Below are 27,350 nucleotides of genomic sequence, written 5' to 3' on the forward strand. Positions count from 1 at the left end.
ACTTCTGGTTATCATCTACTGTAATGTGGCAAATAAAAAAAATTTTTTTAAGGGTTTTGAAAACTTTTGCAAGGCATGGTAAAAAACTGTTTTGGGATCGATATATCTTTGGGCAGCTGTCCAGTTCAATATGTATATGCCCAGCCTTGGCCCTAATTTTATCAGATGGATGAACTCCCCTCTGGGCCTAATGGACTCACTATGACTGATTTCAGCCGGCACGAGCAAAGTAAAAGAAAATAGCATCCTAAACTGTTGCATATCTGACTGAGAACTCAAATCACTTGCATTGTCCCACACTGTTACAATAATTGCAGAAAGTGTCTGTGTGGATTCCCAGCCAGGTGGACTGCATCAAAATCCTGCTGAAGGTGACCTCTTCTCTTGCGGTGGTTGACAGCAGTGAGACTGATTTGTCCCCGTTCTATTACGACTGATTATATCATTTAGATACTGATGGGTTGTTTAATGCAGCAGCTGTCCTCATCAGACACACCAGACTGAACCCCCTGTTAATGGCGCTTTCGAAGCCATGAGGGGACCAGTGGCTGGAAATGAAGGGGAAACAAGCAGATTAAAAATAAATGTGGTGGCAGACGGTGGGGTAGCTAACTCGGGAACAGCCTTGTTCTCTAAAAACTTGTCTACACTTGGTAAACAAGCTAATCTTAAGATTTTAATTTTAGTTTTTCATTAACAGTACCACAAGCATTTCCTTTTGCCAATATTTAATCAACAGAGATGTCCTTCAAAGGTTAAATCACTAGGGAGGATGTACAGCCCATTTCCAAGGTAACTCATTTCAAAAAGTGACAGCCTAACTTTAGATATTTAATATAAAGAAGAAATAAATGTTTAAGAAAAATACAAATACTAAAATGCAGTCGTTAAAAAGAACTTTTGGAGGTGTTCTTCCATCATACTTTTTGGAAATACACTTCATTTTATTTTATTATATTTATTTACAACTATCTATATGTTTGTTTTTTTCTTTCAACACCACTTAAAAAAATTATTTACTAATAATAAGGTACAGATTTCACAATAGATTTCACAATATACCAAGGTTTTGCATAAACAACAAACTAGTGATTCTTTTTAGTATCCATCTGGGTGAAGGATATCAAAGGAGGCTAAAGAAATTAGGTTACTGTAACTAGCTGCAACTATTAAACATTTAGGGTGATTAAGTGACTTATGAGTAATTTTTTAATATTCTGAAGCATTATTAGCTGATAGGGGTTACAAGAAGTTAGTCATTGAGCCAAAGCCTGACTTCAATACTCTTCAGGGATTCTATTATTGACGGCAAACCTGAACTAAACAGTGTTTAAATCGTTAACTTGGAGAAATTAGCATATTCCTGTTTGAATTTTTCAATTACAATATGATTGCTTGTCATTGTTTATGTTTAATAAATCTTCCACATTTTGCCTGTATCTTCTAAGAGTTACATGATTATACTTAAGTAAATTTATTTTGGTAACTGAAATCATGAAGTGAAACACGATGGCTATATACATTATTTAACAAGATTCAGTTCTGTTTATTATCATGAATTTCCACTTAGCGATAATGACATCACAACATTTAGAATTATATTAGACAATTGTCACATATTCTTGACACAGAAATGTGAAATGGAAGTTTTATTTAGGCCTAGTCAAATAGAGACACTACACAAGTTTTTATACAAGTAGCTCAATCCGGTTTCATATAAAGGCTTGCCTATTAAATATGCCAGCCTGTTGGCTTATTTTTTTCAATGTCTGTTTTATACACTTTTTTAAAAGTCTTATTTGTTACTAAACGTCAGCTCTTTAATGTTTTTCTCCTAAAAGGGTTTTTCCTCTAAAAGTGACTTGGCCAATCACATGGCAGTAACTCAACACATTTAGTAAGCCGGATGTGGTAAAGATGGCATCCTGAAGTTTAAATAAAGCAACAAGATATAAAAAAAAAAAAAAAAAAAAAAAAAAAAAAAGTAGCACCTTTTATTAGTAGATTTCTATCATTAAGCTTTAGGCATAACAGACTGGATGTTTCTTCACTCCTATCAGAAATAGCCAAGCTCAAATGCCATTATTGAGGTGTTTTTTGCACAGACAAGGATTGGAAGCATTGTTCAAACCTTCTGTAAAGTGTCTTGAGATGACATGTGTTGTGATTTGGTGCTATATAAATAAATTGAATTGAAAAAAAAAAAGAAGGGACAAAAGAAAGGATTTAATTGACTAAAGTCAACATCTGATCTGCTGGGATTTTTCTTTCTCTGCCAGATTTACATAGAAAGGGTCTAAGAAAGAGAATATATCTAGTGAGAAGAAGGGGTGTGGAAAAACAGGCCATGGGTTGCTAAAAATCAATCAATAAAGCCTGCAGAATATTATTTATAAAATTAAAACACAACAACGCATCAGAAGACCACAGCAGATGGCACTTCTGTCACCTAAGAATCAGTGAAGAAGGTTGAAGTTCACACAGCCTCACCAAAATTGGATGATAATAGATTAGGAATTATTGGCCTGGTCTATTTGGCATATACCTTTAAACCAACTGAGGACCTCTTAAACACTTTACCATATTGCTGCTTTAACAAAATGAGTTCTCTAGTACCTCAGTGTATTAGTCACCAGATCTCTAACAGATATGGTGGAACAAGCGTTTTACATCATTTAATCCTCAAATCTGCAGTAACTTTCGTCATGCCATCTTTCCTAAAAGACTGCAATGTTTGTTGAGACTTGTTGAATCTTTATCAGCAAGAAAAATCTGCAGACGAAAGGGGATTTAAAGAGTGCTACCATTAAGTACTTAAAGTGACTGGTTTAGTTTCTTTTATATGCAAGCTTGACACAAAGTCATTACTAAATATTCTGAAAATAGAAGTTGCTTAACCACCTTCTCACAAACCTTTCTCCCCATGAGTAACCTTTCAGCATTTTATTATCTCTAAATGTCATAAAATACAGTTGGATGGAGGATCCAACCATACAGCAGTGTACATAAATGAAAAGTACATAATTTGTTGTGTACCTTTCTCCTACCAACACATATATAGGGAAAGATGCTGAAAAGAAGCAGGACATATTTGTAGCGTGAAGACCCAGAACTCATCCAGAACCACAAGAGATGTTTAAACAGTTTATTGGAATGTGAAACTGCTGCAGGTTGGGAGGGATTCAGGTGACCAGGCCGAAATCAAGGGAAATGTTTATGTTGAATTCTGGTTCACTAAATGTCTCTGTGGTTGGAGACAAACTTTGAGAGCTTCTGAAGATGTTGGTTGCCGTCTGAAGTCACCGTTAAACTTAGGAGGATTCCTTAATCCGTTCAGGCTGATTTGAAGAAATCCTTTTTTGACAATTTATCACTGGTCCAGGGGAATGCACAGGGTCAGATCAGGTGAGAGCAGAGACAGGCAGAATGATCAAGGGGACAATCCAGAGTAGGGAATCCAAGAACCGGTCCAGAGTGAAAGCCAGGTGATCCGAGATCTATATACAATCCAGGGGAAAATAAGAGAGCGAGGTGAGGGCACAGAAAACAGGTCAGAGATGCAAAAAACACACAATCACAGGTTCAATAGGGTTCAGGGAGGCTCAGAGAATCAGGAGGCAAACAGGTATACAGGAATGCTGGATAAAACGCAATTATGTCTTGAAATAATGTGGCACTAGTCACTGGTCTAAGAGCTGGTTATATAGTCAGGTGAGCAGGTGAATCTGATGGAGGCTGATTGGAAAAGGAGCACAGCCGACAGGTGTGCTGAATCCTGAAGCGGACCAGTACTAGTGCCAGGAACCATGACAGCGAAAGACACAGAAGAAAAAAATGTGGTGGCGTTTTTTTCAATCTAAACATTTAAAGTAAATTGAGGTGACAGTAATGCAAAAAGGAGATTATCATAATCAATATGGACCAAGAAAAAAAGTGCATTTATAAAAGACACACACAAAAAAACAACAACAATCAAATCCCAGTTAAAATCTCTGGTAATGATTTATAACCTAATGAAAATTGAAATTCTTTACTAAATGAATTCCACTGCAGTGAACAGTTGTTCATAAATCTTAGGTACATGTACATTCTTCTATTCTCTGCATCGTTAAATTTTGTTTTGTATTCTAATGAAAAATAGGTGTCCGATTACCTTTCATACACAAAATTGCTGTTGTTTAACTCCCAAAGCCAAGAGAGTGGCAAGAGTGTGTCTGAGTCAGCAGCATTAAAGGTAGTTTTAGGTCACAGAGTGGGAAGATGTGTAACTGGGTTACCTCAGAAATATGAAATTAAATCAGTGGAAAGTCATACTGCTTCATCTGCACAGAATATACCTGATGAACAACAGTTTTTGTTTCTTTCTGTGCTGCTCCCTCCTCTCCTGTTCTCATTTGTCATATAAGTCTGTGCATGTTTGCACCCACGCGCTGCATTTCTTCTGAGTGACACCTCAGTGAAGCAGCAAACAACTTACTTTTTTTCTAAAAAGACCCCCCCTTATTGGGTTCTGGGGGTGTGGTAAGCTTTCTCTCCCTCTGCTGTTGAAAGAGACTTTGCAAAACGAGATTGTAGACTTTCTCTCCCCCTCCTACACAGCCCTGCTCAGAGGGACTCCATCTCTGAGGCTCTATGATCTTCAAGTCACAAAACACCTGCTGCCTGCCTTCAGACGAGCATGGAGAAACAGTGGGTAGAGCAGCAGTCAAACAGCCAAGAGGCTGGGCGTGTCATCGCAAGCGAGGCAGATACAGTTTTCAGAGGAAATACATGTTGTCTGCATTAGAGGATGACATGTAAAACAAGAGCCTAACATGAGGAAGCAACGATAGCAGGAGCAGACATCTACACTGCAGGAACAACTTCTTTAAGCAGGTGCAGGAAACAGTATTGGGCAAAGAAGTTCGATTTACCAAGTGATAGGGTGTTGCTGCTTTATTTATTTCCTTTTTTTAATTACTAGTCTTTCCTCCTAAGGCGTAAGCGTAACTGAGATGCTTCCAGTAGTTTTAGAGGATAGGTTACTGAGCAAAACTGTCTGGCTTTGATTGGAGTACATTCATAATTTATTCATTTGTCTCATCTACACCACAGGAAGTGTTCTTCCGAATCACCTCTAGCCAACTCTAAAAATGCTAAGTTATTTTAGATAATCCCTGTGTCAAAGCAGAGTCAAAGAAAAATCTAAATTTACATTCTTAAATGTCAAGCACAGGCATTACACAAGTAATTAACCCCACTGGGTTTATCTCCTCTTTTAATTGTTTAGCTAATCTGTTTTGATATTTTCTCCCTAAGAAAACAAAGGGCTAGGCACCAAATCAACACTAATGCACAATATACGCCAATATCAACTGATAATATGTCCCATAAAACGTTCAATATTTCCACTGAACTGTGGTCTAAACCCGCCCTGTGTTCTGGAGGATAAAGAAAGGATTTAGCCTCTTAACTTCACAGCCAAGCTAAGGAAGGTTGGTAGTAGGGCGGACCTTTACTTAAAGGTTAAATGTAAAAATTTTAATTCTGGCATTTTTTCCCTGGCTCTTATTTTCGATAGTTAAGAAAAAAAAACAATCTATTGTTATCAATATTGACTGATATGAAAGGTTTATATCATGAGCATTAAGAACAGATTAGAAAACAGAAACAGCTATTTTTACAGATAGTTGTAAAAAGAGTTTGATATTTAGACAGCAAATGCTCAAAAACAAAACACCTTAGGTAGTTTGTTGGCTGCATCTCTTAAACGGTGTTGTAAAAAATAAAAATAAAAAATGAAACCAATTGAACAATAACATATTTCTGTACTATTACATTAGCTGTAATTACTGGCCTGTGTCTGCCATCTACTGGTTTATTCCCTATATTGCAGGCAGCCGTTGAGTTTTTGGTTCTGTCAAATTTATAACAAATTCAAACAATATCCAATATGTTCTGTCTATATTCTTGAGTCAGTGCTTTAGGACACATACTGTATGTTTACAGGGTTACAAACAGGTGTACCAAAATATAATTTGTAAAAACTTTTCTATATAATTAAGCTGAGTTAAAAGAATCATGATAATTCTGCAATACGAAGAAAAATATGCAAAAATTTGATCCATAAGTGTAAATTGTACTTTGCTGAACTAGCTTGTTAATTATTTCAGCGTTTATTTTTGATTTGGTAGAAGTCTAGTTACATTTCAGAACTTAAAGGTGCTTTGTAGAGAATGTATTTTCTCACTATGCATTGTGTGCTTCTTTGACATCTTCTCACCTTCCAAAAAAATGGCTGCTAGGTTGAATGGACTATCACTTTTGGCATTTGCCGTATGTGTGTGTTTGTACAGATTTTTTCCTTGTTGTGTTGCCCTTTAATGAACTTGTGACCTGTGTCCTGAATCTCACCCAATGACCACTGGAGATAAGCACCATATCACCAGGAGTTCTGCAAGAATAAGCAATATAAATAATGGATTCTTATTATTTGGCAGTTTGATTCATTTGTGCACATTTGTTTTTGACTCAGTTGTGATGCTGAACTCTTCACTCTCAGGAACCGCTTTATATCCCTAAAAGGCTGACCTTTTTAGATATAAAGTCAACGTAGGTCTGCTATGAGGAAACTGGTAGAGCTATTTACAGTATATAGCACCAAACTGCTTTGTATCAGTCAAGGAATCCTACATTTAAAACCACAAAAGATCTTGAAATTAAATCAGAAAGAAAAGACGAGGAATCAAAAGTACAGCTGCAAAAGAAAAATTTGTTCCTGCCAGAAAATTAACTATAGGAGACTTTTAGACATAGATTGAATATTTACTCAAATGCTTAAATACAAAACTAATTTATCCCTACTATCTTAACATGTAAACAGCTTTTAATGAATATTCATTAGTATTCAATTTCAAGTTTTCTGCAGTAGAGTTTGTCTCCCAGCTGGAGGAGCTATGCATCATTAGTTACTCACCCTTCTTCAGCTTCATTAATGGCGCTTTTCTTTGGTATTCATTAAAGCTAGGACCTAATATATTCATGTGTGAGTCTGTTTATGAAGTTTGTGCGTTTTTAGTTTCTCTGAGTCCATCTGTTTGGCTCTGGGGCAAAGGAGTACTTCCCAGGCTTCACAGGCTTGTCTTTACCGATCTTCACCTGCAGATGGCAGCAGCGTCATTATTTAGTTTCTATATTGACCACACTATATAAGTATTTAATCAACAATCTTATTTTTTTTTTATAAGTCAACAATGCAAAGTAATATAAAGGGCACCTTGCCTTTCAATGTATCCACCTTTAGATGTATGCTGGTGAAAAAAAAATCTGCTTTTTGCAAAAAGATACAAAGGCTAAACAAATTAAATCATATTTAAAGAAGGATTTTAGCATTCCTGCAATAAAGTGTTTTAACAGATAAATTCTAAAAATGATAATGAAGAAATCTGCATTAATGTGGTGAATGGAAGCTAGAAGAAAGGGATTTCGTCTTCCATTATCTACCCAGAATATATCCTTTTTCTTTACCTCTTTACTCAGTTCAAGGTTAATTTATGGAAACATTGTGAAAGAGTTTATAAACTTTATCCAATAGATTGCTTTCACTTTCCATTTTTAGTTGAATGCATTTTTATCATTTTAAATGTAGTGAAAAAGATGTAAAATAAATAAACAGAAAATTATATATTGTGGTAATTTGTTTTTTTTTTTTTTTTAGATTAAAATACTAAATAAGTTAGACAGAGACTGTAATTAGCTGGTTGTCATTTGATTGCCACTGCTGCCCAGGTTTTTTTAGAAATCAGATTTTAATTTTCATTGCAAGAACTAAATCTAAGCTAAGGAGTCCCACTATTTATGATAAACTAAGGCATCAACCAATTGCACCTTTTCTGAGCTGAAAACACCGTAGGTTTGAGTTAAGGTGAAATTCATTAAACACAATTATCAAGGGGGTTATGAATGCAGGGCCATTGTATTGGAAGATCACATAACTTTTTTTGATACAAGCAGCACATGGCTAAATTAAACATAAACCATGGAAAGCAATCATAACTGAAAAATGTAAACATAAATAAACAAATTTTTCCTTGGCAAAGTTACAGGCAGTGTTTGCTTCAAGTTTGCCATCAATAATTCTTCATGGCTTGAGGAACATTTTAATTATTATATTCCTTATGAAAAACAGTATAATTGGTCAATATCTACATTAGCAAGTCAAACGTTAAAGAAAAGCAGAAATTGTTGAATAAGCTTTATTGGAGCATCCCTCTTAAAATCAATTTCAGGAGAGAAAGCTTTTCAAAAACAGGTGTTTGAATGGGAGATCCTCATTTTACTTTTAAGATTGTACTAAATTATAATGGCCTTCTTGACTTCGGCTTTGCTTCCCTTTTCTACTACACCTTTAAGGGCTTTTTCATAATTTATCAAAACGAAAATCTTTTTATTTTTGTTTAATATTCTCACTCTTCATACAAAGACAAGTGATAACTACTTATTCTGCTTTTCCTTTGAATCTAGTTTTAATAAACATGTAATGGTCCTGGTTCTGTTAAATTTTCTTTGAATTTTCAGTTTCATGTTGATTCATGTTTTTTTTTCTTTTTCTTGTTTTATTGGTTTAATTCGTATTTTGTTGTGTTTTTGGATGTATTTCAGTTCTTAGGCTTTTCTTTGTTGCCCTCTAGTGTTGGTTTCCTTTTCCTTAGCTCTTTTCCTAGAAGCCTCTGTTCACACCTGCTCCCATTCAACTCGTTAGTCCTCTCTTTGTTCAGTCAACCATAGGTCTCCCCCTGTGCAGTTCCTCAGTGCTGGTTCCTCGTCTCTCCTCGTCTTTCCTCGGCTCCTCCTGCTTGTTTTCCCCTGATGTCTCCACGGTTCTGGTTTGTTTATAATTTTAAGTTGTATTTTTGGATTCCTGCCTCTGTTATCTTTGTTCATTCATGAAAACTGCAGCAACTGACCTCTGCCTCTCTGCCTCTGCATTTGGGTCCTCAGACCTCAACCAAACATTGACAATACATGAATAATCTTTCCAAATTTGTATAATAGTAGCAAAATAGTTTTGTAATTAAAAAAAAAAAAGACAACTCTTATTTCTAACCTAATTTGATTAAAATATTTAGACAAACACAGGGACTAACTCATATTAACATATATTTTCTCTACATAAACCAAGGACTTAAGTAAACATATTTATTATTTTCCATGTGGACAAGTGTTTCCACCTGTGTTTCTCACTCCTCCCTCTTACCGTACTCTTCTCCACTTCTTGCATTTTTCTCCACAGTCACATGTTTTCAGTGAATAGAGAGCTGAGAGGTTTTCACCAGCTGGTGCCTTTGCCTGATTCATAAATGGTATTAAAAACAAATGCCTGTAAGTGGGCATGTGTGTCTTTGCCAGATGCTTCGGTGTGACAGATCTGTCGAGGATTTAACTAGTTTTCACTGAAGATGAAATTATCCTATATTACCTTATCCAACCTGTTGGTGTACAAGTTCGCACACATTCAAACTGATTTATCATGATTTAAAACTCTTAATTATGGATGGTTGCAAGCCCCAATAATACTGTTTTGTTGATTTCATGAGAGCAAGAACAAATGTAATTTATATTAAAAATTTTACTAAATGTAATAGGATATTAGGGTTTCCTGTATTAGGTTTGTACTATGAAATGCAACAATGTATATATTATGAACAATTTGATAGTTACGATCTTCCTAGAACTTTATTTTTTCTTAAAGTAAAGTACTTGATTTGATTTTTCTATTTATTCTCTAACATACACTCAGCTGTACAATCAGTAACAGAAGTAAACTAAAATGAGTTTGGAAATATTTTTGGTTACTTTTAATGCCATAACTACTTTACGCTACATTACGGTATGATATTTCCACATTGCTTTAAAATAATAAAAATTATTTGTGTTCATTCTGTGATTCAATGTTAATGCAGGCTTCTTTTGTGAAGCTTAAAGCTCACCCCTTCCTCATATTAGTTTTGTGTCATTTGGAGCTGTTGCGAAGATATTCGGTTTTGTTTTATCCAAGTAACGTCTTCCTATGGGCAACGACTTGAAGGCACAAACTAAACTGTTTATGATTTATGGTACGCCAGCATTCATAACATGTAGGCGTTCTCTCTCCCCCAGACATAAATTTATTTTTTTATAATCATATTTTTCTAAAACAAAGTGGAGTGTGTATGACATCATCCGCACGCGCTGGCTACCATTCATTCATCCTGTCTGAGCTGCTGCTAGTTTTACTCACATGCCTGGATGATGTCTAGTACTACTACCACAGATGATATCGCTCTCGAAATGGAATTGATAATTGAGATTAGCTAGCCGAATGAATATAAAGGGTAGAGTGTAGCCGCCTGTGGCCCGGGCTACCTGTCACAACTCCAGTCCGGCGCACGCATGACATCATACACGCGCCGCTTTGTTTTTTACAAAAGATATAAAAATACAAAAATATAACGGCCGATTAGTCTGTGTCTTCCAGTCGTTGCCCATAGGAAGACACTACTTGGATATAACAAAACGGAATAATGCAGAACAGCTCCAAATGACACAAAACTAATATGGGTGAGTAGAACATAATGTAATAACGTAAAATCAAGGGGCCAATGTATTTAAAAATAAAAAACGGTGTTCCCCTTTAACCTAACAGTGATTTAGTGTGGGAGGAAGGCGGAGTAACCGGAGAGAACCCAAACAGGCACAGGAAGAACATGCAAACCTCATGCAGAAAAACCCTGTGCCTGGAATTGAACCCAGAACCTTCTTGCGGCCAGGCAGCAGTGCTACCCACTTTACCACTATACAGCCCCATAAATCACACAAGTTAATTTAGATCTTAAAATGAGACAGAAATGCTGCAGGCGAGCCAAAACAAATGATCATTAACCTGCAGTATTTGGTAATATTTATATAGAACTACCCATAACTCAGATTTTACATTCATATTCACTGGCTATATAATAATTATTATTATTATTTTATGCTCTCTATGAGTAAATGAAAATTGGTGAGGTGTTGGCCTATTGGTTAAGAGCAGTGTGCTTGTGCTTTGAGAAGGTTGTAAGTACCCGGTTCGATCAGCCGGCACTCAGGGTCTCTAAGCAAGATCGTTAACCCCACACTGCTCCCCGGGCACTGGACAGTGGCAGCCCACTGCTTCCCAAGGGGATGTGTAAAATGCAGAGAGTTAATTTCTCCATTGTGAGATTTATAAAGTTCATTTTCTATGTTTTTTTTTTTATTTATATTAGACACATTTATATACTGTACATAGCTTCATCAGCTTCCAAAACCAATAGGTGGTGGTAATGTGTCAAGATAAAGAGCATTGTATCAGCAAAAATAAATAAAATGCTTTGTTACTCACATGGAAGTCAACTGCAGATTTAGCCTTTTAATTGTGAAAAATAGGGGGAAATTGTGGGTACAACACAGAAAGCCGCAAAGAGTCATCAAAACAATAATCATTTTTTTTTTTTTTGTTTTTTTTTAAATCTTGGGTAAGACTCTGCAAAACCTATTTTGTTTACTGTACTATTTTCAATGCTGCACACTGTTTATCTTACTTACAGATTGATGCTTTGTGCAAAGAATTTAGAAATACTTGGGGGTTTTGCACCCAAAAACACAAACAAAACAGAAGCAAATAAATCACGATCTGTCCTTTTCACCCTGTCCTTTGATCATACTACTTTAGATCGGTTTCTGAAACTCTCTCTACTCACCACTAGATCTCACTCTATACCTTATTCTAGTTTATGTGAACAGATAGAGGCTGTGTGTGTGCATTGAAAAGGTGTGTTTGATACAGCCACCATTACATGTCTGTAATCTTTCATCAATTATCCTATATGTCTCTGTCTTGGCTTGGTTACTTAAAAGTTCACAGGGATGAGTAAAGAGCACAAATATAAAATCATCTGTATGAAATAAGTCAATGATAACTTGCCCATTTACTGCAAAAATAAACCTATGAATATTCAGAAACTTCATATAGACCAGTTAATTATTATTTGCAAGATTACATATTAGAATTCAGGTGATTAACTTATTTTTTTTTTGTTTTTGAAAACATTTTGCTGTTTATTGCCAGGCTTAATTGAATCTTCACAGTAAGACATGTTGGTTACATTATTGTTGGCCTTTTTAATATGTATTATTTTGTTGATCTGTCCAAGGTTGCTAAATTTGCTGTTCAAGTTGAGCAATGCAGTATGGACCCCTTAATATTTCATAACATGCCAGAATCAGACATACCCCTCAAGATGATCGAGGCAGGGGCTGCGGGGAGAAGACAGGTTCAGGTGATGACTGCCCACTCCTCTTGCCCACACAACATAAATATAGTATATCTAAAGTTTCTGTGCTGTAGTTTTACTTTTGAATGCTTTGCTTTGTTCACCAATGTCTGGCAATGAGAGGTTTACATATAAGTCTACTCTATGTTTAACAATAAAGCTTAATTCGTACAGGGCTGCTCAGAAGCTTACAAAACAAAGATTGAATCATACAGTATTTGACTGGAAGTATATTATAACAGGTCACCCAGGAACAACGCATATCTTTAGGAAACACTCTGTTCAATACAGCTTTAGTTTAACATATGACTATTTAATTTCATTCAAGCACGTGTATAGAATTGCAAACTGGTGCACAATCCAAGTGAAACAAACCAAAGAGGTTAATTCACAAAAACTGTGATCACAGCTCTTTGTTATATGCTGTCCAAAACACAGTAGACACCATAGATGCATATATCTAGCATACTCATTCAGTAAAATTCAGAAAAGAAGAACCGTGCCATTAATCTGGCCAACATATTGATAATGTGTAGCACTCAGGTTTACTTCTACACATTGATAATCTGGGATTGCTCCTATGGAATCTGTTCAGGAAAAGGAGGGGCACTCAGGAGAGCATTCCAAGCTGATTGGGCAATTTAATACCTACTGCCTATTGAACTTTGCTTTTAGTCAGTCAGCCTAAGACATTACATAGCAGCAGATGCCATGAGGGAAAAAAAAACACTTCAACTTATTGTTTTATATTGGTGTCCCTCTTTCAAAGACAAAATCAAGGATTCTGAAAAAACAGATTTGATTCCAGCAGTTAGGCTACATCCTCCTGCAACTTGAGTTCTTAAATTGTATATTGCATTGGTAAAGTTGCTCCTTTAGAGATTGCATACAGAGTCATCACATAGGATACAGTTGAAGTTGGTGGAAGAAATGACTTGGTTAAGGTTTTAGTTTAACAGTCTTGAAAAAATATTGTATCTTTCACCATGGTAGAGCCAAGCAGTAGAGGTTCTTGCTCTGATCTCCCGCTATGCCCACTGTTAGCTTAAAATACTATATCCAACCTATATTAGATTTTTCACAAAAGTGTTTTCTTTCCCCTTTTTCAATGTTTTATTATTTTTTTCTCCTAAAGGCAAAAATAAGGTTAAATTGAATTTGGAATAAATGTAGGAGCCTTCAACACCTGTGACACCTCTGAAATAGGACCTAATAAAATCCCATTGTCCCACACCAAAAAACTGAACTAATTTTGACCTTTATTCATGGAACAATGAAGGGAAATGAAACAGCTTTTGGGCTCACGGATTTTTTATCTTGTTATCCTTTGAAGGAGGGGCTTTAGTTGCCGTTTTGACATTCAGTCAATGGTGAATCGACATCAAGTACTTGTGTTGGATAAATATTAAATTTGGTTTGATTATGCAAATAAAAATCATTGATGCCGGTGGCATGTAGATTTGCATGCCACCGGCATCAATGATTTTGATTTACAAAATCAGAACAAAGATGGCTACCTACGTTGAAGTTGTCAGTGAGCTCAGGCATTTATTTCTATTTATTGCAGTTTTGTATTTTTAAGCAAAATACTCTAAGCTTATCAGGATAACGGTCACCGGAGGCAAAAGTTTTGGCGCCTATATCATAAATACAAATGGATACCATATTTTTTCTTCAAAATCTACCTTTGAGCATACAAAAAGTTTAATCTTTGACCGCTCAATGTTATATAGAATATAGTTCAGGCGTCAGAAGCCTAAAACAGCAGTGTTAAAACACTTACTACAATGTAAAAAAAGAATTTGATGGTTTGGAAGTTTCTGTATTCCTTATCTAGACCTAGACATTTCCATTTTCATTTACCTCAGTATTTATGATTAAAATATTTTCATACTTTTGTATTTATTGTATTAATACATATTTTTTAGTTTTTAGAATGTATACAACGTTTTAGGGATATGATTATCGTTTTTAAAACAAAACCTTTAAGAAAAAACAAACCGATTTACGCTTACACTTATTTTTTGTTTCAACTCTCATCTTTCATGCTTTTTTCCCCCTAATTCCTATTAGGTAAATAAATGTTGATGTTATTAGATAGCACAGTTTACATCATCTTAGTTCCTGTAACAGTCTGTGACCCTGTTCAATTCCTCGCCCATCAACATTTCCATTTTGTTAAAACTTAAAAACAAAAAAGCAGAAGCAACAGAACAAAACACTGAACAGAAACCCAAGTTTAGGCAGTTTTCACATAATATAGGCTTTTGTTTCACATTAATATGTGTTGATCCATCTTACCAAGACCGTAATGATAAAAACAATCTCATCGTCTCTCTGCTAACATTTTCACCTAGTCCACCTTCTGGTGCTGTCTTCAAGTTCATGGACATCACTGGTACTTTACGTAACCATTACACCTTCTCCTTTCTGTAACGTCCTATTGGCACTTCTAATAATACTGAAATAAGAGCTTAACAGCAGTGTGAGGTGGCTGGAAGGATTTTGAGACCAAAGAGAGAAGGGTGACATGTGAAGCCGGTCATTTTATACTGCATTTTGTTGCATCTTCAGTCATTTGGAAGAAAAAAATAAACCATCTGCTCTCCAACATGCTCTTTGTTAAGCTCACATCTACCAGATTCTCTATGTCACCTTTGGTCCTGTTTGCTCTTTATTGTGTCTAGTTGCGTTTAGCACTGTCAGGTACTTCTCTGAGGTTTGACCTCTCTCTATGTCTCATAAATGACAGCATGATTGCTGAAAAAGGGGGAGAAGCATTTTGTTTCTGAGAACTGAAGAGGAGACAGGTGTGTACATGTATTATTTGTGAGTATTTCTGCGTATTTTTGTGTGTTTTATGTCTGCTGGTCTGAGTGCTAGAAAATCCCTTTGGGCCTGTGGTTGCTGTGGTAACCGTAATCACTTCTAATTCAACATCGGGGAGAGGGTGAGAGGATAAAGGTGTAGTGGCAGCAGTTGAGAGGAGAGTTGTTGAGAGAAAAACAATAAAAATGTGACAGCAGGGAAAACTAGGTAAGCGTGTTTGACTGTTTAGTGCCTTTGACAGGGTTTCGAGATGCATGCAGAAAGATAAGGCGGAGAGCTTTTACATAAATGCCTTTTTTTCCCGCTCCCATAATATGCATGTATTCTATTAGTTGCCACATAAGTTCATTTGACATTGACAGTTGGTATTTATGTACATAACCTTTTTATCTTTAAATGTTTTTTTCATTTTCAAAGTTTAACACAGTGGATAATGCTGTGAATATACTGATCATAAAAAGCAGAGACTTAATTAATCTATGTCTATTTGGGTTTGAACATGAAATCTGATTCCAATCTTTGTTAAACCCCAAATAATTCAGCCATATAAAGAAAACAAATTGCTCAGATGAAGGCATGGGCCACAGTGGCGGATAAAGGAGTTTGCCCTGCAGCTGGAGGGTTGTCAGTTTAACCCTGCCTCCAGCTTTCAGTGTTGTTGTGTCCCTGGGCAAGGCACTTCACCTGCATTGCCTACTGATGGTGGTCAGAGGGACTAGTGGCGCTTTGGTCAAGTCATCTGATTTAAAAAAGTGCTTTATAAGTACAGTCCAGTAAAGTGAAAATAGGCGGGAAGTACATGATAAATAACCTGATAAACCAGACCAAATGTGATTACATGCAAAAATAATTTTGCCCGCTGGCGGATTGGGCTAGTTTACTAGGCTACATATTAAACACTCTTTGTGAAATATATTACCGGTTCATACTTTGTAGAAAGTTCCCATGTGAGAAATAACAGTGAAACCTGAAGGACAAGGATGGTGAAGGTCAAGATATCTCCTGTAAAAGCAAATAGTTAAATACGTTGCCAACGTTGGATTTGGATCTAGTCTTCCAAAAAAAAAAAAAAACATTTACAAGTCTTGAGGTCTCTGGGGATCTGTTCCTCTTTCTTTAGACTTTCAGTTGATTCAAGTCAGCTCATTCACTGAAACTTTGAAACATTCTAGAAACTTTATTTTCTGTCTCTGAAACCACTTAAGAACTATGATGGCTCATTGCCTTGCATAAAAGTCCCTCCTCATTTCATCTTTAAACTACACCAACAACGCAGTAACTTTAAATTTTCTTAATTTTTACTGTGAACCCTGTGCAGTGTCATTTTCAACTTAATGTAAATTCACTTAAAAATACTTATTTAATCTCAAAGAAAAATTAAATGCTGCAGTAATTCTATTTTTTTTTCAAAATTGTTTTCTAAAATATCTGTTGAAGGTGTTGATGGCTGTAGGCATGAAGGATATTCTCTGGTGGTCTGTCTTACAATGGAATTACATTTACCTATTCAAGCCTTTTTTCTTCATTTTAGTTCCCATTCTACCCCACCTCAACCATAATACTTGATGTCTCATACATCTTCACTTTCATATCTTGCCTCTCCTTTTAAGAGTGTTATGAATTATAGTAATGAGAAAGAGAGCAAAAAAAGGGATGCTGTGTGATGCAAATTAAACCTTTTTTTCCTTTTAATCTGTCATTTTATTGAACCTCCTGCTGACTCAAATATACAAACACTGTCTCACATGCTGGCTTCTCTATGACTGGAAGGAAAAATAGAAAAGAAGAGAATGCAAAAAATGTGAGAAGCATGCTGCAGGAGAAAAATCACCACCTGCCACTCAAGCCAGCCTCTTCGTAGTACACCCCCCCCCCCACACACACACACACAGACAAGCACACACACACACACCATCTCTGTTTTGTGTGCCGGTCTGTAATTTTTGCCACACTCCATTGCCAGCCAATGAGAAGCCAGGAGAAGGCTTTTCAGAACGTGAGGAGGAGGAGAAAAAACACTGCCTACTGATTGACAGTGAGCGCCCTACAGGTGGAGAAAAGAACCAAGAGAAGGAAAGGGGGGTGGGAGAAGAGAAAGCAGAAGAAGGAGAAGGGGTGAGTGAGGAGAAGGGAGTAAAGCAGCAGCAATCAGACTTCCACACACTCACATAAACGCTTCCTTCGATCCTCCTCCCTTACCCTTGGAGGTTGCTTCTCTGGACTGATCAGCCGACTAACACCACCGGTGATTACCACTACCATCAAGAAGACTACCACTGCAGCACCAGGATGAGCCAGTGTAGGAAAAGGTGCAAGAGGCAGCTCACCAAGGTGGCTCGCTATTTCTATCGCTTCCTCATGGGAACGCTCACCCAAGGTAGGAACCTGGAACAACTTCCACCTTCACCTTTATCCACCTATGGTTTGCCTTTGAGTCCAGTTCTTGACAACCAGTGGACTGCAGAAGTTAACAAAGAGTTTTGAATTTGTTTTCTTCAGTAGCTAGGATTGCTTTTGACCTTATTAATATATGCAAACATTCACAGCATGTGTACTTTCTATCTCAAAGAGTGTGAGTGTGCATTTCCATCTGTGCGCAGTCCATCTGAGTGCTTTGTTTTATCTCCAGGCAGTGAGACTAACAAAGCTTTGACATCAAACAGCTTAAATATGTTAGACTTCATTAGCTGTCCTATGTGTGTACTCTTTCTCGGCTTACAGGAGATTTTGCTTCACTCATTGTGCATTACAATTAAACCAAGAGTTAGCATGCATAGGCAGGATCAAAAAGCATTTGTGCATCAATGGACTCAATCCTCCTCTATCATCCTTCAGCCTACTCCCCTCCTCCTTGTAACCTCTACCCCCCTTCTTTTTAAAAGTACAAAAATTTACAAAAGCAAGCTCACCTCCTCTCCTATTTTTGTAAATCTCCTACTATATCTGTTACTAGTAAGAAACAGATTTACTTTTTATTTTTGGTACAATAAGTAGTATGTATAAATGTTTCTTGTATAATGGTGTAAATTGCCTGTCTCCTGAAAATGACACACAACTGCATCTAAATAGCTGGAAACAAACATGAAAACACACATATTTTGACTAACTAGCCATTTTTCCTTCCTGTTCTCATGTGACTTGTTATTGTTACAAGATCCCAGGTGTGATTGGGCAGCAGGTGAAACATTGAGGGAGAAAAGACATCCCTCTTGCCACAAATTAGGGTTGCACACTTTCAGACACCACCCTTCCCCATGTCTCATTTATTTGTTCTTGGTTGGCTTTAAAACATCAGTTTTCTTTTTCATAAACATGCTCCAGTTTTTAAGTTTGGTCATGGTGCACAGGTGTCTTTTAACTCACTCTCCTGTGCTGTTTAGATCAGCATTTGACTGAAAAGAAAACTTTATAATACAAATTTTTATGAACTGAAAATGGAAAAATATGTATGGAATTTTATATCATGTTATTCATTTAATGTAACTCTTAGGAATGTTGGTTGAGTTCAATTGTAAATGGCCTGTACTTACTGTATATAGCGTTTTTCAAGTCAGAGGACTTGATCATAGCCCTTTACACAACATTCACACACACTCACACACTAATGGTTGCAAGCTACATTGTAGCCACAGCTGCCCTGGGGCTCACTGTCAGAAATGAGGCTACCGTCCGCTGGCGCCACCGGACCCTCTGACCACCATCAGTAGGCTACAGAGGAACTGTCTTGCCCAAGGACACTAATAGCCAGAGTCGGGGCTTGAACCAAAAACCCAGGGAAAACTCCTTTATCTAACGCCGTAACTCTGTAACATACTCTGCAACTTTGTCCTTCTTTTTCCTTTTTTCAGATATGTAAAGCTGAAGCCCACATTATTTTAGTAAAATCGCAAAAGTTAAGGGAAGTTATACTGAATCCCAGCTGTTGGTTTTGCAGATGGAGATAAAGCTGTTTTGATGACCTGGTCAATAGAGCACTTCAAGTTTTTTACCTTATGTGCAAAAATGTTTGCATTTGCATTGCTTCTTGTTTGTGTTGTGAAAGCAGCAACTTCAAATACATGCAAAAGTGTGAAGAATAATTAATGCAAAGAGAGATAATATAAAACCAAGTGGAGAAAATATCAGTTTGGAAGGCACTTCGTTTAGCTGTTTGAGGTAGCACTGCACACTGTACCAGGTCCTTGACCCAGCTGTTCTGGGACAGGATTCTGTCTGGGTCCTTTGCTTCACCTCCTCATTCTCCTGCTCATGTTTCATTAGTTCATGTCTGCAGTTCTGGAGGACATAAAGAACAGAATAACAATCAGGCACTGCTACTGGAGTGATGCCACTCCAATAGCAGGTTACTTGATGCTCACTTGGTTTCTGAGCCGTTGGAAAATGTGGCTGTCAAAGAAAGAAGATAAGATAAAACAATCATAGTGGTCACAGTCACAAACCAGGATCACTAAACAGATGGATTATACATGTCAGCATTCATAACATTTGGCGAATCACTGTCCCTCAGACATCCGCGGTTATATTTTTTTATATTTATGTTTTCTTAAAACAAAGCGGAGTGTGTATGACGTCATCCATGCGCGCCGGCTACTATTCATTCATCCTGTCTGCTGAACTGCAGCTAGTTTTACTCACATGCCTGGAAGATGTCTAGTGCTACTACCACAGATGAGCTCGCTCTTCAAATGGAATTGAACGATTCAGATTAGCTCGCTGAATGAATAGAAGGGGTAGAGCGTAGCCAGCTGTGGCCCGGGCTGCCTGTCACAACTCCAGTCCGGTGTGCGGATGACGTCATACACACTCCACTTTGTTTAAAAAAAATATAAATATGAAAAATATAACCGCGGATGTCTGGGGTTCGCCTACATGTTATGAATGCTGGCATACCATAAAGAATAAATCATGAACAGTTTAGTTTGTGCCTTCAAGTCGTTGCCCATAGGAAGACGTTACTTGGATTACAAAACCGAATATCTTCAGATCGGCTCCAAATGACACAAAACTAATATGGGTGAATAGAACAAGGGGGCAATGTAAAAAAAAAAAAAAAAACGGGGTTCCCCTTTAAAGGTAAAGTGGAGGATTTCTGTGGATTTTTGAGAAGCCCCACCCTCTCCAATAAAAAAAAAAAAAAAAAAAAAAAAAAAAAACGGTGTTCCCCTTTAAAGGTAAAGTGGAGGATTTCTGTGGATTTTTGAGAAGCCCCACCCTCTCCAATTAAAAAAAAAATAAAAAAAAAAGGCACATGCACAACCCTTTACCGGAGAGGGACCGCCTATTAAACCCGTGCGAGACCATGCACAAGTCCATTTCTTGTCATGCATGCTCTTTTTAATAGTTGCTGTTTGCATTGCTCATACAAGCTGACTTTCCAAAGGAAGATTTGCAATGACCAACAGTTTCAGGCAGACCAGAGATCTTTTGCTTGTAATGTTAAAATGAGATTTTAAACCAATCAGCTCTGATGTGTAAGCCCCCGGAGAGGCAGCCTGTATTAAGCAACAACGCTAGTGCCTATCTCAATTTATTTCACCCCTTGGTTAAAATGATAACAGCTACAACCGCAAATGCAGGATATACATCTGCAAAAACAAGAATGTATTTTTACCTTTTACTCTAGCTACATTTCTGGAATGATTGGATGGACGTGAGATGCTAACAGTGAACATCCTTTAAATTTAAAAGGAAAAGAAATGAGTTGTTTGGGTTACAGAAATCTAAATCTTGTGGTGATGTTTCTGAGTTAAAGCCCCAACGCTAATACTATCCATCAACCTTTTTAAACAGTTTGTTTCCGTAGGCTTTTAGAAAACATATCAGAGGACTCACTTTGCATTCTTTGGCAAGTAATACTGCAGCCCAGGGCGCCCAGACATGCAGCAGATGCTAATTCCCTCCAAAGTGCAGCACAATTTTATGTTTTAAGATGCTACTTCACTGTCACTGATAAGGAATATATTTGTGTTACATAATAAATCCAAAATTATTTAAATGAAAAAGTATTTATTACTAGTTAATCAATACCATAGGGAGATTGATTTTAAAACAGAGTGCATGACCCCTTTTTATGATTGCATGTAGATATCCTACTATTGAAAATTAGCATTATTTCCTCATCTTACTTCATTGCTCATGAGTTTATGCATTGTAATAATAACCTTACAAAAAAATACTCCCCCAGCATTAATAGCATTTACACTCAATAGTTGTGTTAAAGGGTTTCATTTATTAGTGATTTGCAGTAGATATTTATTTACCATACCTATATATAACTCAGAAAGGACACATACTGTGCTTTTTAATCCTTCCTTTCTCTATTAAAATCATTCAGTTCTGGTCTATATGAAAGGGTAGTGCAACGCTTTGGTCTAAATTTTTTGTTATTGCAGCTTATTAGGCTTGCTTTTTACTGATTTTCTAATGTTTTTCTTTGAGTGTCTCTTGTTGGTCTGACCTCTTTGAAATGTTAAACTCCTTGACAATAGTAGAGTAAACTTAAGCAATTCACTCTAGTAATGAGCTTGTAGTTCTATTCTTAATGTTAAAGACTTTTAAGACTTTAAGACTTTTTCATGTGTTAAGATGTAAAAATTATTGGGTTATTATTTTTTTTCAAACTTAAGAGACTACAGACATGATGATACAAAATCAAGGATAAAGCAGTTTTGGATATACATTGTGTTGCGTGCAGCCACATGACAAAAAATAAAACAGACAAACAATAAACACCAAGCATGAGCTAATTTTACCCAGAACATTTAGCTGTCGTATGGGAGATACTGTATTGTCTCCTTTAGATTAGAGTTCCTGTAGGGGAGTTAAAGTAACTTGGGTTTCTGTTCATCAGTGAGCCTTGTGCTTAGTGATGAACGGATATCTGACTAGAAGGAAGTCTAGAGTCTCTGCAGAGACGGATGCCCCTAAGACCCAGTCCCAGATAAAGTGAAAGACGTCGAGTACGAGATATTTTATTTCTTTATTCTGAATTGTGCATAATTACAGTACATAATTAGCAAACCTAAGTCTTGTTAATAAGTGTTCTTAAAAAGGGTGATTTGATTTACTTAACAAAAGCAATTGTGCTTAAAATCCAAATAAAAAATCTAATTCATTTGAAAAAAATGTACTAGACTAATTCACTCCCTCACAGCGCTTTCCAGACCCATCTAACATACAAAGCCATTTCCTTTTGAATTTAAGCAAGGGTCTGCATACCTTATTTGGTGAACACCTATCATTAATAAAAGTGGATTCAAGCTACCAAAAATAATGTTTAACTGTCATTGTAAGATTCAGATTTTCTTTCATTTGCAAAAAATGTATTTCATTAGGAAAATCTCCTATCCATTCAGTTCTTTGAACACGTACATTCACTCTCAAGATGACCCTTCCCAAGACTCAGAAGCTAAACCCCTGAGCTTTTGTGTATTCATTTGTAAAGCAATTTCCTGGCACCAGCCAACTTAATATGCATGTTTTTAGATTAAACTAGAGAGACAAGCGAGAGAAAATCCTCTCATCCAGATGGAGAACTTACACTTTCCAAAGAAAGGCCCCTGCTGAGACAAATGGCCCTCTTGCTATGATAAACAAATTCTAACCATTAGAGCCACTGTGGAGCTGAGAACCATTTTTAATCAAATAAATTATAAAAATATGTCCAGCATACACAGTTTTTTTCCTTTCCTTTAATTAAACAGATTAGTAGAAACGGTCTTTACTTTAGGCAACTTCCCAATTTTTGCTTATTAAGATGCATGCATATAGTGGAAACAGAATTCATAATATAAAATAATAAAATGTGACTGTGGTTGATGCTTTACTCATAAACAAACACAGTCTGATACATACGACCCCCAACACCACCCCACCCCGTCCCCGATATCCTTATGCGGACTTTCCTTTGACTTCCATTCCTTTACCATTCATCTCTATGGCCTAACCCCAATCCTTACAGTACCTTAACCCTAAGAGATACAAACACATACTTAACCCTAACCTTAGGTCTAAACCTAACCTCCAACCCAAGAGGGCTGCAAAGGTACCTGTAAATAGTCCCTACAATATAGCATATTCCTGGGAATTTGGCTTTAACTGTTCCTACACAACCCCCCCAATCCCCCCCACCAACACACACACAGACAAATTATAAATGCAGTTACAATTTGTCATTAGGCTTGCTCAACAAAGTACTCGCTGCTGAAACACCTAACCAGTCACTAATGTCACAAAGCCGATTCAATCCCATCCATGAAGTATTTATTAAAAACACACAGTGTGTATTCATACACGCATCCTTAAGTTTACCCTGAAAGGAGTTACCATGACTACTGGCTCCTGCGTGTCTGTTCCAATGGGAGATTGAAAGAAAAAGAGAGAGATGTCTGCTTCAGTGCAGCAAGAGCCAGGGAGGGCTGAACTGTATAATGGCTCAGCTACATTGGGATTTCATCAAGGCCATTCAGAGTTTGGTATTTTGATAATTGTGGCATTTTTGGCCGTCCCGAGGCGCTGAGGGACATGCCATTTAAGTTAGTCCTGGGGAGATAGAATACACATCCCAGTCAAAAGGTGTATGAGCACAACAGAAGATTATGACGATGCAAAAAACAAAACATGACATTGTAAAACTTCCAAATTAGGTTTCCCCGTCTTCCCTCACAAATTAAAAGTCAGTCTGATGTATATGTATCGATACTTGTTTTCCAGGAAGCTGTTTATATTCCGCCTAATGCAGCACAGGGTTTCTGAAATTGTCTTTAATTAGTTGTTGCAAATTTTTCTTCCCGACAAAAAAGACCTGAGGTCAGGAATCTAATTTCGTCTAGCTAATGTTGTGTATATTTGCATTACTGATCACGATCAAATGTAATCACCTGCTTTTGTTTGCCTACTAATTAGTTTGTTTCATTAGTCTCCATCGGGGAAACATGGCACAGCCTGTCTGTGTATGTTAAATGTGTGTGGGGTTTTTTTTCTCACCTGCCCTAAAGCACTGTTTATGTTTTATGGTACTGGACTGTGTTTAGTTTAATTAAGGATGTTCTCAATGCTGCTTAACTAATTTCTTCTCCCACACACAAAAGTGAACTATCTCACAAAAATATATTGTACCGCTTAGAGTATAATGTTAGTCTGAGCCACGAGACAAGTGTTTTGCAACACATAACACATTTTTCTATCTTCAATGTGACACTGTACAATTTGTATATATAGCAACCTAAGATGTTATAGTGAATAAATCTGTATACATGAATAGCTATATACCTGTTGGATTTACTAACTAATAATTGTGTTACAGTATCTTTTCTAAAAAATAATATTTTTGTGTGTTTTAGTTACATGATACACACAGGAGCTGGTACTTAATTACAAATCCCATGCTTTTGAAGATTCTGAAGACAGAGGAGGCCTAAAACATTTTACATGGCTGTATATATATATATATATATATATATATATATACGTATATATATATATATATATATATATATATATATATACGTTTATGTGGAATTTGATTGCACCTTTCTCTTTACTGATACCTTTGTACAGTGAATTTTTATTTTTTTTTATAATTGTAACTAACGAGTTAAAGAAAGCAAATGAAAGAAAATCTGAATCTTACAATGACAGTTAAACATTATTTTTGGTAGCTTGAATCCACTTTTATTAATGATAGGTGTTCACCAAATAAGGTATGCAGACCCTTGCTTAAATTCAAAAGGAAATGGCTTTGTATGTTAGATGGGTCTGGAAAGCGCTGTGAGGGAGTGAATTAGTCTAGTGGTGAGAATTTCCCCCAGTCTGAGGCAGATGCAACACCTTACATATAATTATATATTATGTTACTCTGCAATTATAAATCATATTTTCATTAGCTGATGACAAATTTACTGGTCACTACACTTGCAGCTGGTATTTTGGTATCAGTTGGTCAAGAGAAAGTTCAGTCAATGAGATCAAGCTACTACTGAAATAACATCTCGAACAGAAAATGGAGAGAGAGTACAGAAATAAAGTTCATAGGAGGAGCTTCTGCAAAATGTTGCTGCTTGAAACTTGTAATGATGCAACATACATTCATTTCACTCCATGGTGTCACCTTGGCTTTGCTGTTGGATAAAATGTGGAATATGTGTGTGTCGGTCCGAATTCATTAAATCAGAGTTTCACAGTAAGTATTTTGATGTTGATGCATTGAGAGAGATGGAGAGTGCACTGACGGAATGTCAGACTTGGTCTATCTGTACAATACACATGTGCTTTTGTATTAGAAGGAGATTGTTTTGGCTGATGGCAAGCTGATTGTAAGCATTTACTTCATATGTTCCACCTCTTCCCTCCACCAGTAGTTTTCACTGAGCATTTTTTTTTTCTTCAATCAAATGATTTTTATATTTAAGGATGTTTTAGGACATCGTTTATATTTAGCGTAGCTATTGGCCAAAAGGAGAATGTTATTAAAACCCAATAAACAAGTGTAGCTAAAAAAAAAGTTATGATTTATTTTAATAAATTAATCATAATAAAAAGAACAAAAAAAATGTATACTCTCAATGATACATGTCAGGCAGTATTGCATGAATTGCTGCATAAATGTAGTGTAACATGGAGGAAATCAGCCTGTGGCTCTGTTGAGGTGTTAAGGAAGCACAGTCTTTTTTAACATAGGCCTTTAGCTTGTTTGTTAGTTGGAATTTCTTTTGTTCTTCACAGACTAGGTCAGACAGATTTGCAACCCAATCAAGCTCAGTGGCACCATGGTGATTAACCAGGTGCAGTATAGACGCTTTTAGCAGGGTAAACAGGTAACAAGTCAAGCTGGAAAATTAAATCAGCATTTGTGTAAAGGTTGTAAGTAGAGGGAAGTCTAGAATGCTCTAATATTTCCTAGAAGAGAGCTCTGTGATCAGACTTAATAAAAAGCAGCAGATCAACATCAGCTGATGACATGACCCTCAAATCACCTCTGACTAAAAACCTCTCTATACCTTAACCAGCTTGGAGTCTCTTCATTCTCCTTCCTGACTCTCAGACCTCTTAAAGGTAAATGCAAAATTAATCTTTATCTGAAAAATAAAGACTTTGGATTATTGAACAGCAGTCAATTCCCTTTCTCCTTTGCCCAGATACAGTAAGCTGCTTTAATAGATGCAATGTGGCAGCGTTCACATGTTAATGAAACATTAGTGTGCCTTAATTGTCTAGGCACTGACTACAGCTACAGTTCACACCTTGTGAATCTCCCCCAAACCGTTGACTGATCTCAGCATCACAATTACATAAAGCCTGCCGTTGTAGGTACCAGATCTGCTCAGGGCCCTGTCCCTGCTGATGACATCGCAATATGGCAACACCACTTAGACAAACTGTGCTGCACCCATTTCATCAGGAACAAATCTCCTCTGTAGTCATTCCAAAGAAATAAAATAAAGAACAAACCTGGACTTTGTTTTCCAAGTTTGAAGATGTCTTGCTTCCCATCCAGGAAGTTTTTTCAATTCATAATGTCTGAATTATGGTTGAGTTCAGGCTTTATAGAGTAGGCCAACTAAGACTTGTGTTTGACTTAGAAAACATGCAAATTGAACCTGAAGAACAGGTCTACCCCTTAGTAATAGGGAGTTGTTGAGGTCTTTGAGCTCTTCTGTAGTCGGAACTTATATAACCTATACTGATATTATTAAAATTTTCATTGTGGGCCTAAAGATGCTGAAATTAGAATAATGAATTACAATGATTCTCAGTGTTGAAGGCATAGCTGGCTGCTCAATGCTTATTGTTGAATATCCGTATAGATTTTTGACTGGCAGCGGCCAGACAGCATGGAGGTTTTCCTCGATATTGGCATCGGAACCACAATAAAAATATCTACGGGATCCATCAAAATGTATGTAAAACAATCACATAAATAATACTTTTTTAAAATTCAATTCAAATCAGTTTATATAGCGCCAATTCACAACACATGTCATCTCATGGCACTTTACAGTTCACCAGATCATGCAGTCAAATTGATTCAAAGTTTTCTATCTAAGGAAAACCAGTTAATTGCATCACACACACACTAAGCATGCTTGTAGTGACAGTGGAGAGGAAAAACTCCCTTTTAACGGGAAGAAACCTCCAGCAGAACCAGGCTCAGTGTGAGCGGCCATCTGCCGAGGCCGACTGGAGTTCAAGGAGACAGAAGCAGAGATACAA

At 36.7% G+C, this 27,350-nt stretch overlaps 1 protein-coding gene across 4 annotated transcripts in view; it reads left to right on the forward strand.

Annotated features, from left to right (window-relative positions):
- Positions 1-27,350, forward strand: part of kcnip2 (Kv channel interacting protein 2) — a 129,822-nt gene that overhangs the window by 49,867 nt on the left and 52,605 nt on the right. The window contains exon 1 of one of the 4 annotated variants that reach the window (XM_015377694.1): positions 17,212-17,517. The exons of the other annotated variants lie outside the window; for them this stretch is intronic. Within the exon in view, the coding sequence (XP_015233180.1) occupies positions 17,430-17,517 (88 nt within the window). The 5' untranslated portion in view covers positions 17,212-17,429. Of the gene's footprint in view, positions 1-17,211; positions 17,518-27,350 lie in introns of those variants that run through there. 4 annotated transcript variants of the gene reach the window in all.

This window comes from Cyprinodon variegatus, unplaced genomic scaffold (assembly GCF_000732505.1).
Source record: "Cyprinodon variegatus isolate N-32 unplaced genomic scaffold, C_variegatus-1.0 Scaffold157, whole genome shotgun sequence".
NCBI classification, from domain to species: Eukaryota; Metazoa; Chordata; class Actinopteri; order Cyprinodontiformes; family Cyprinodontidae; genus Cyprinodon; species Cyprinodon variegatus.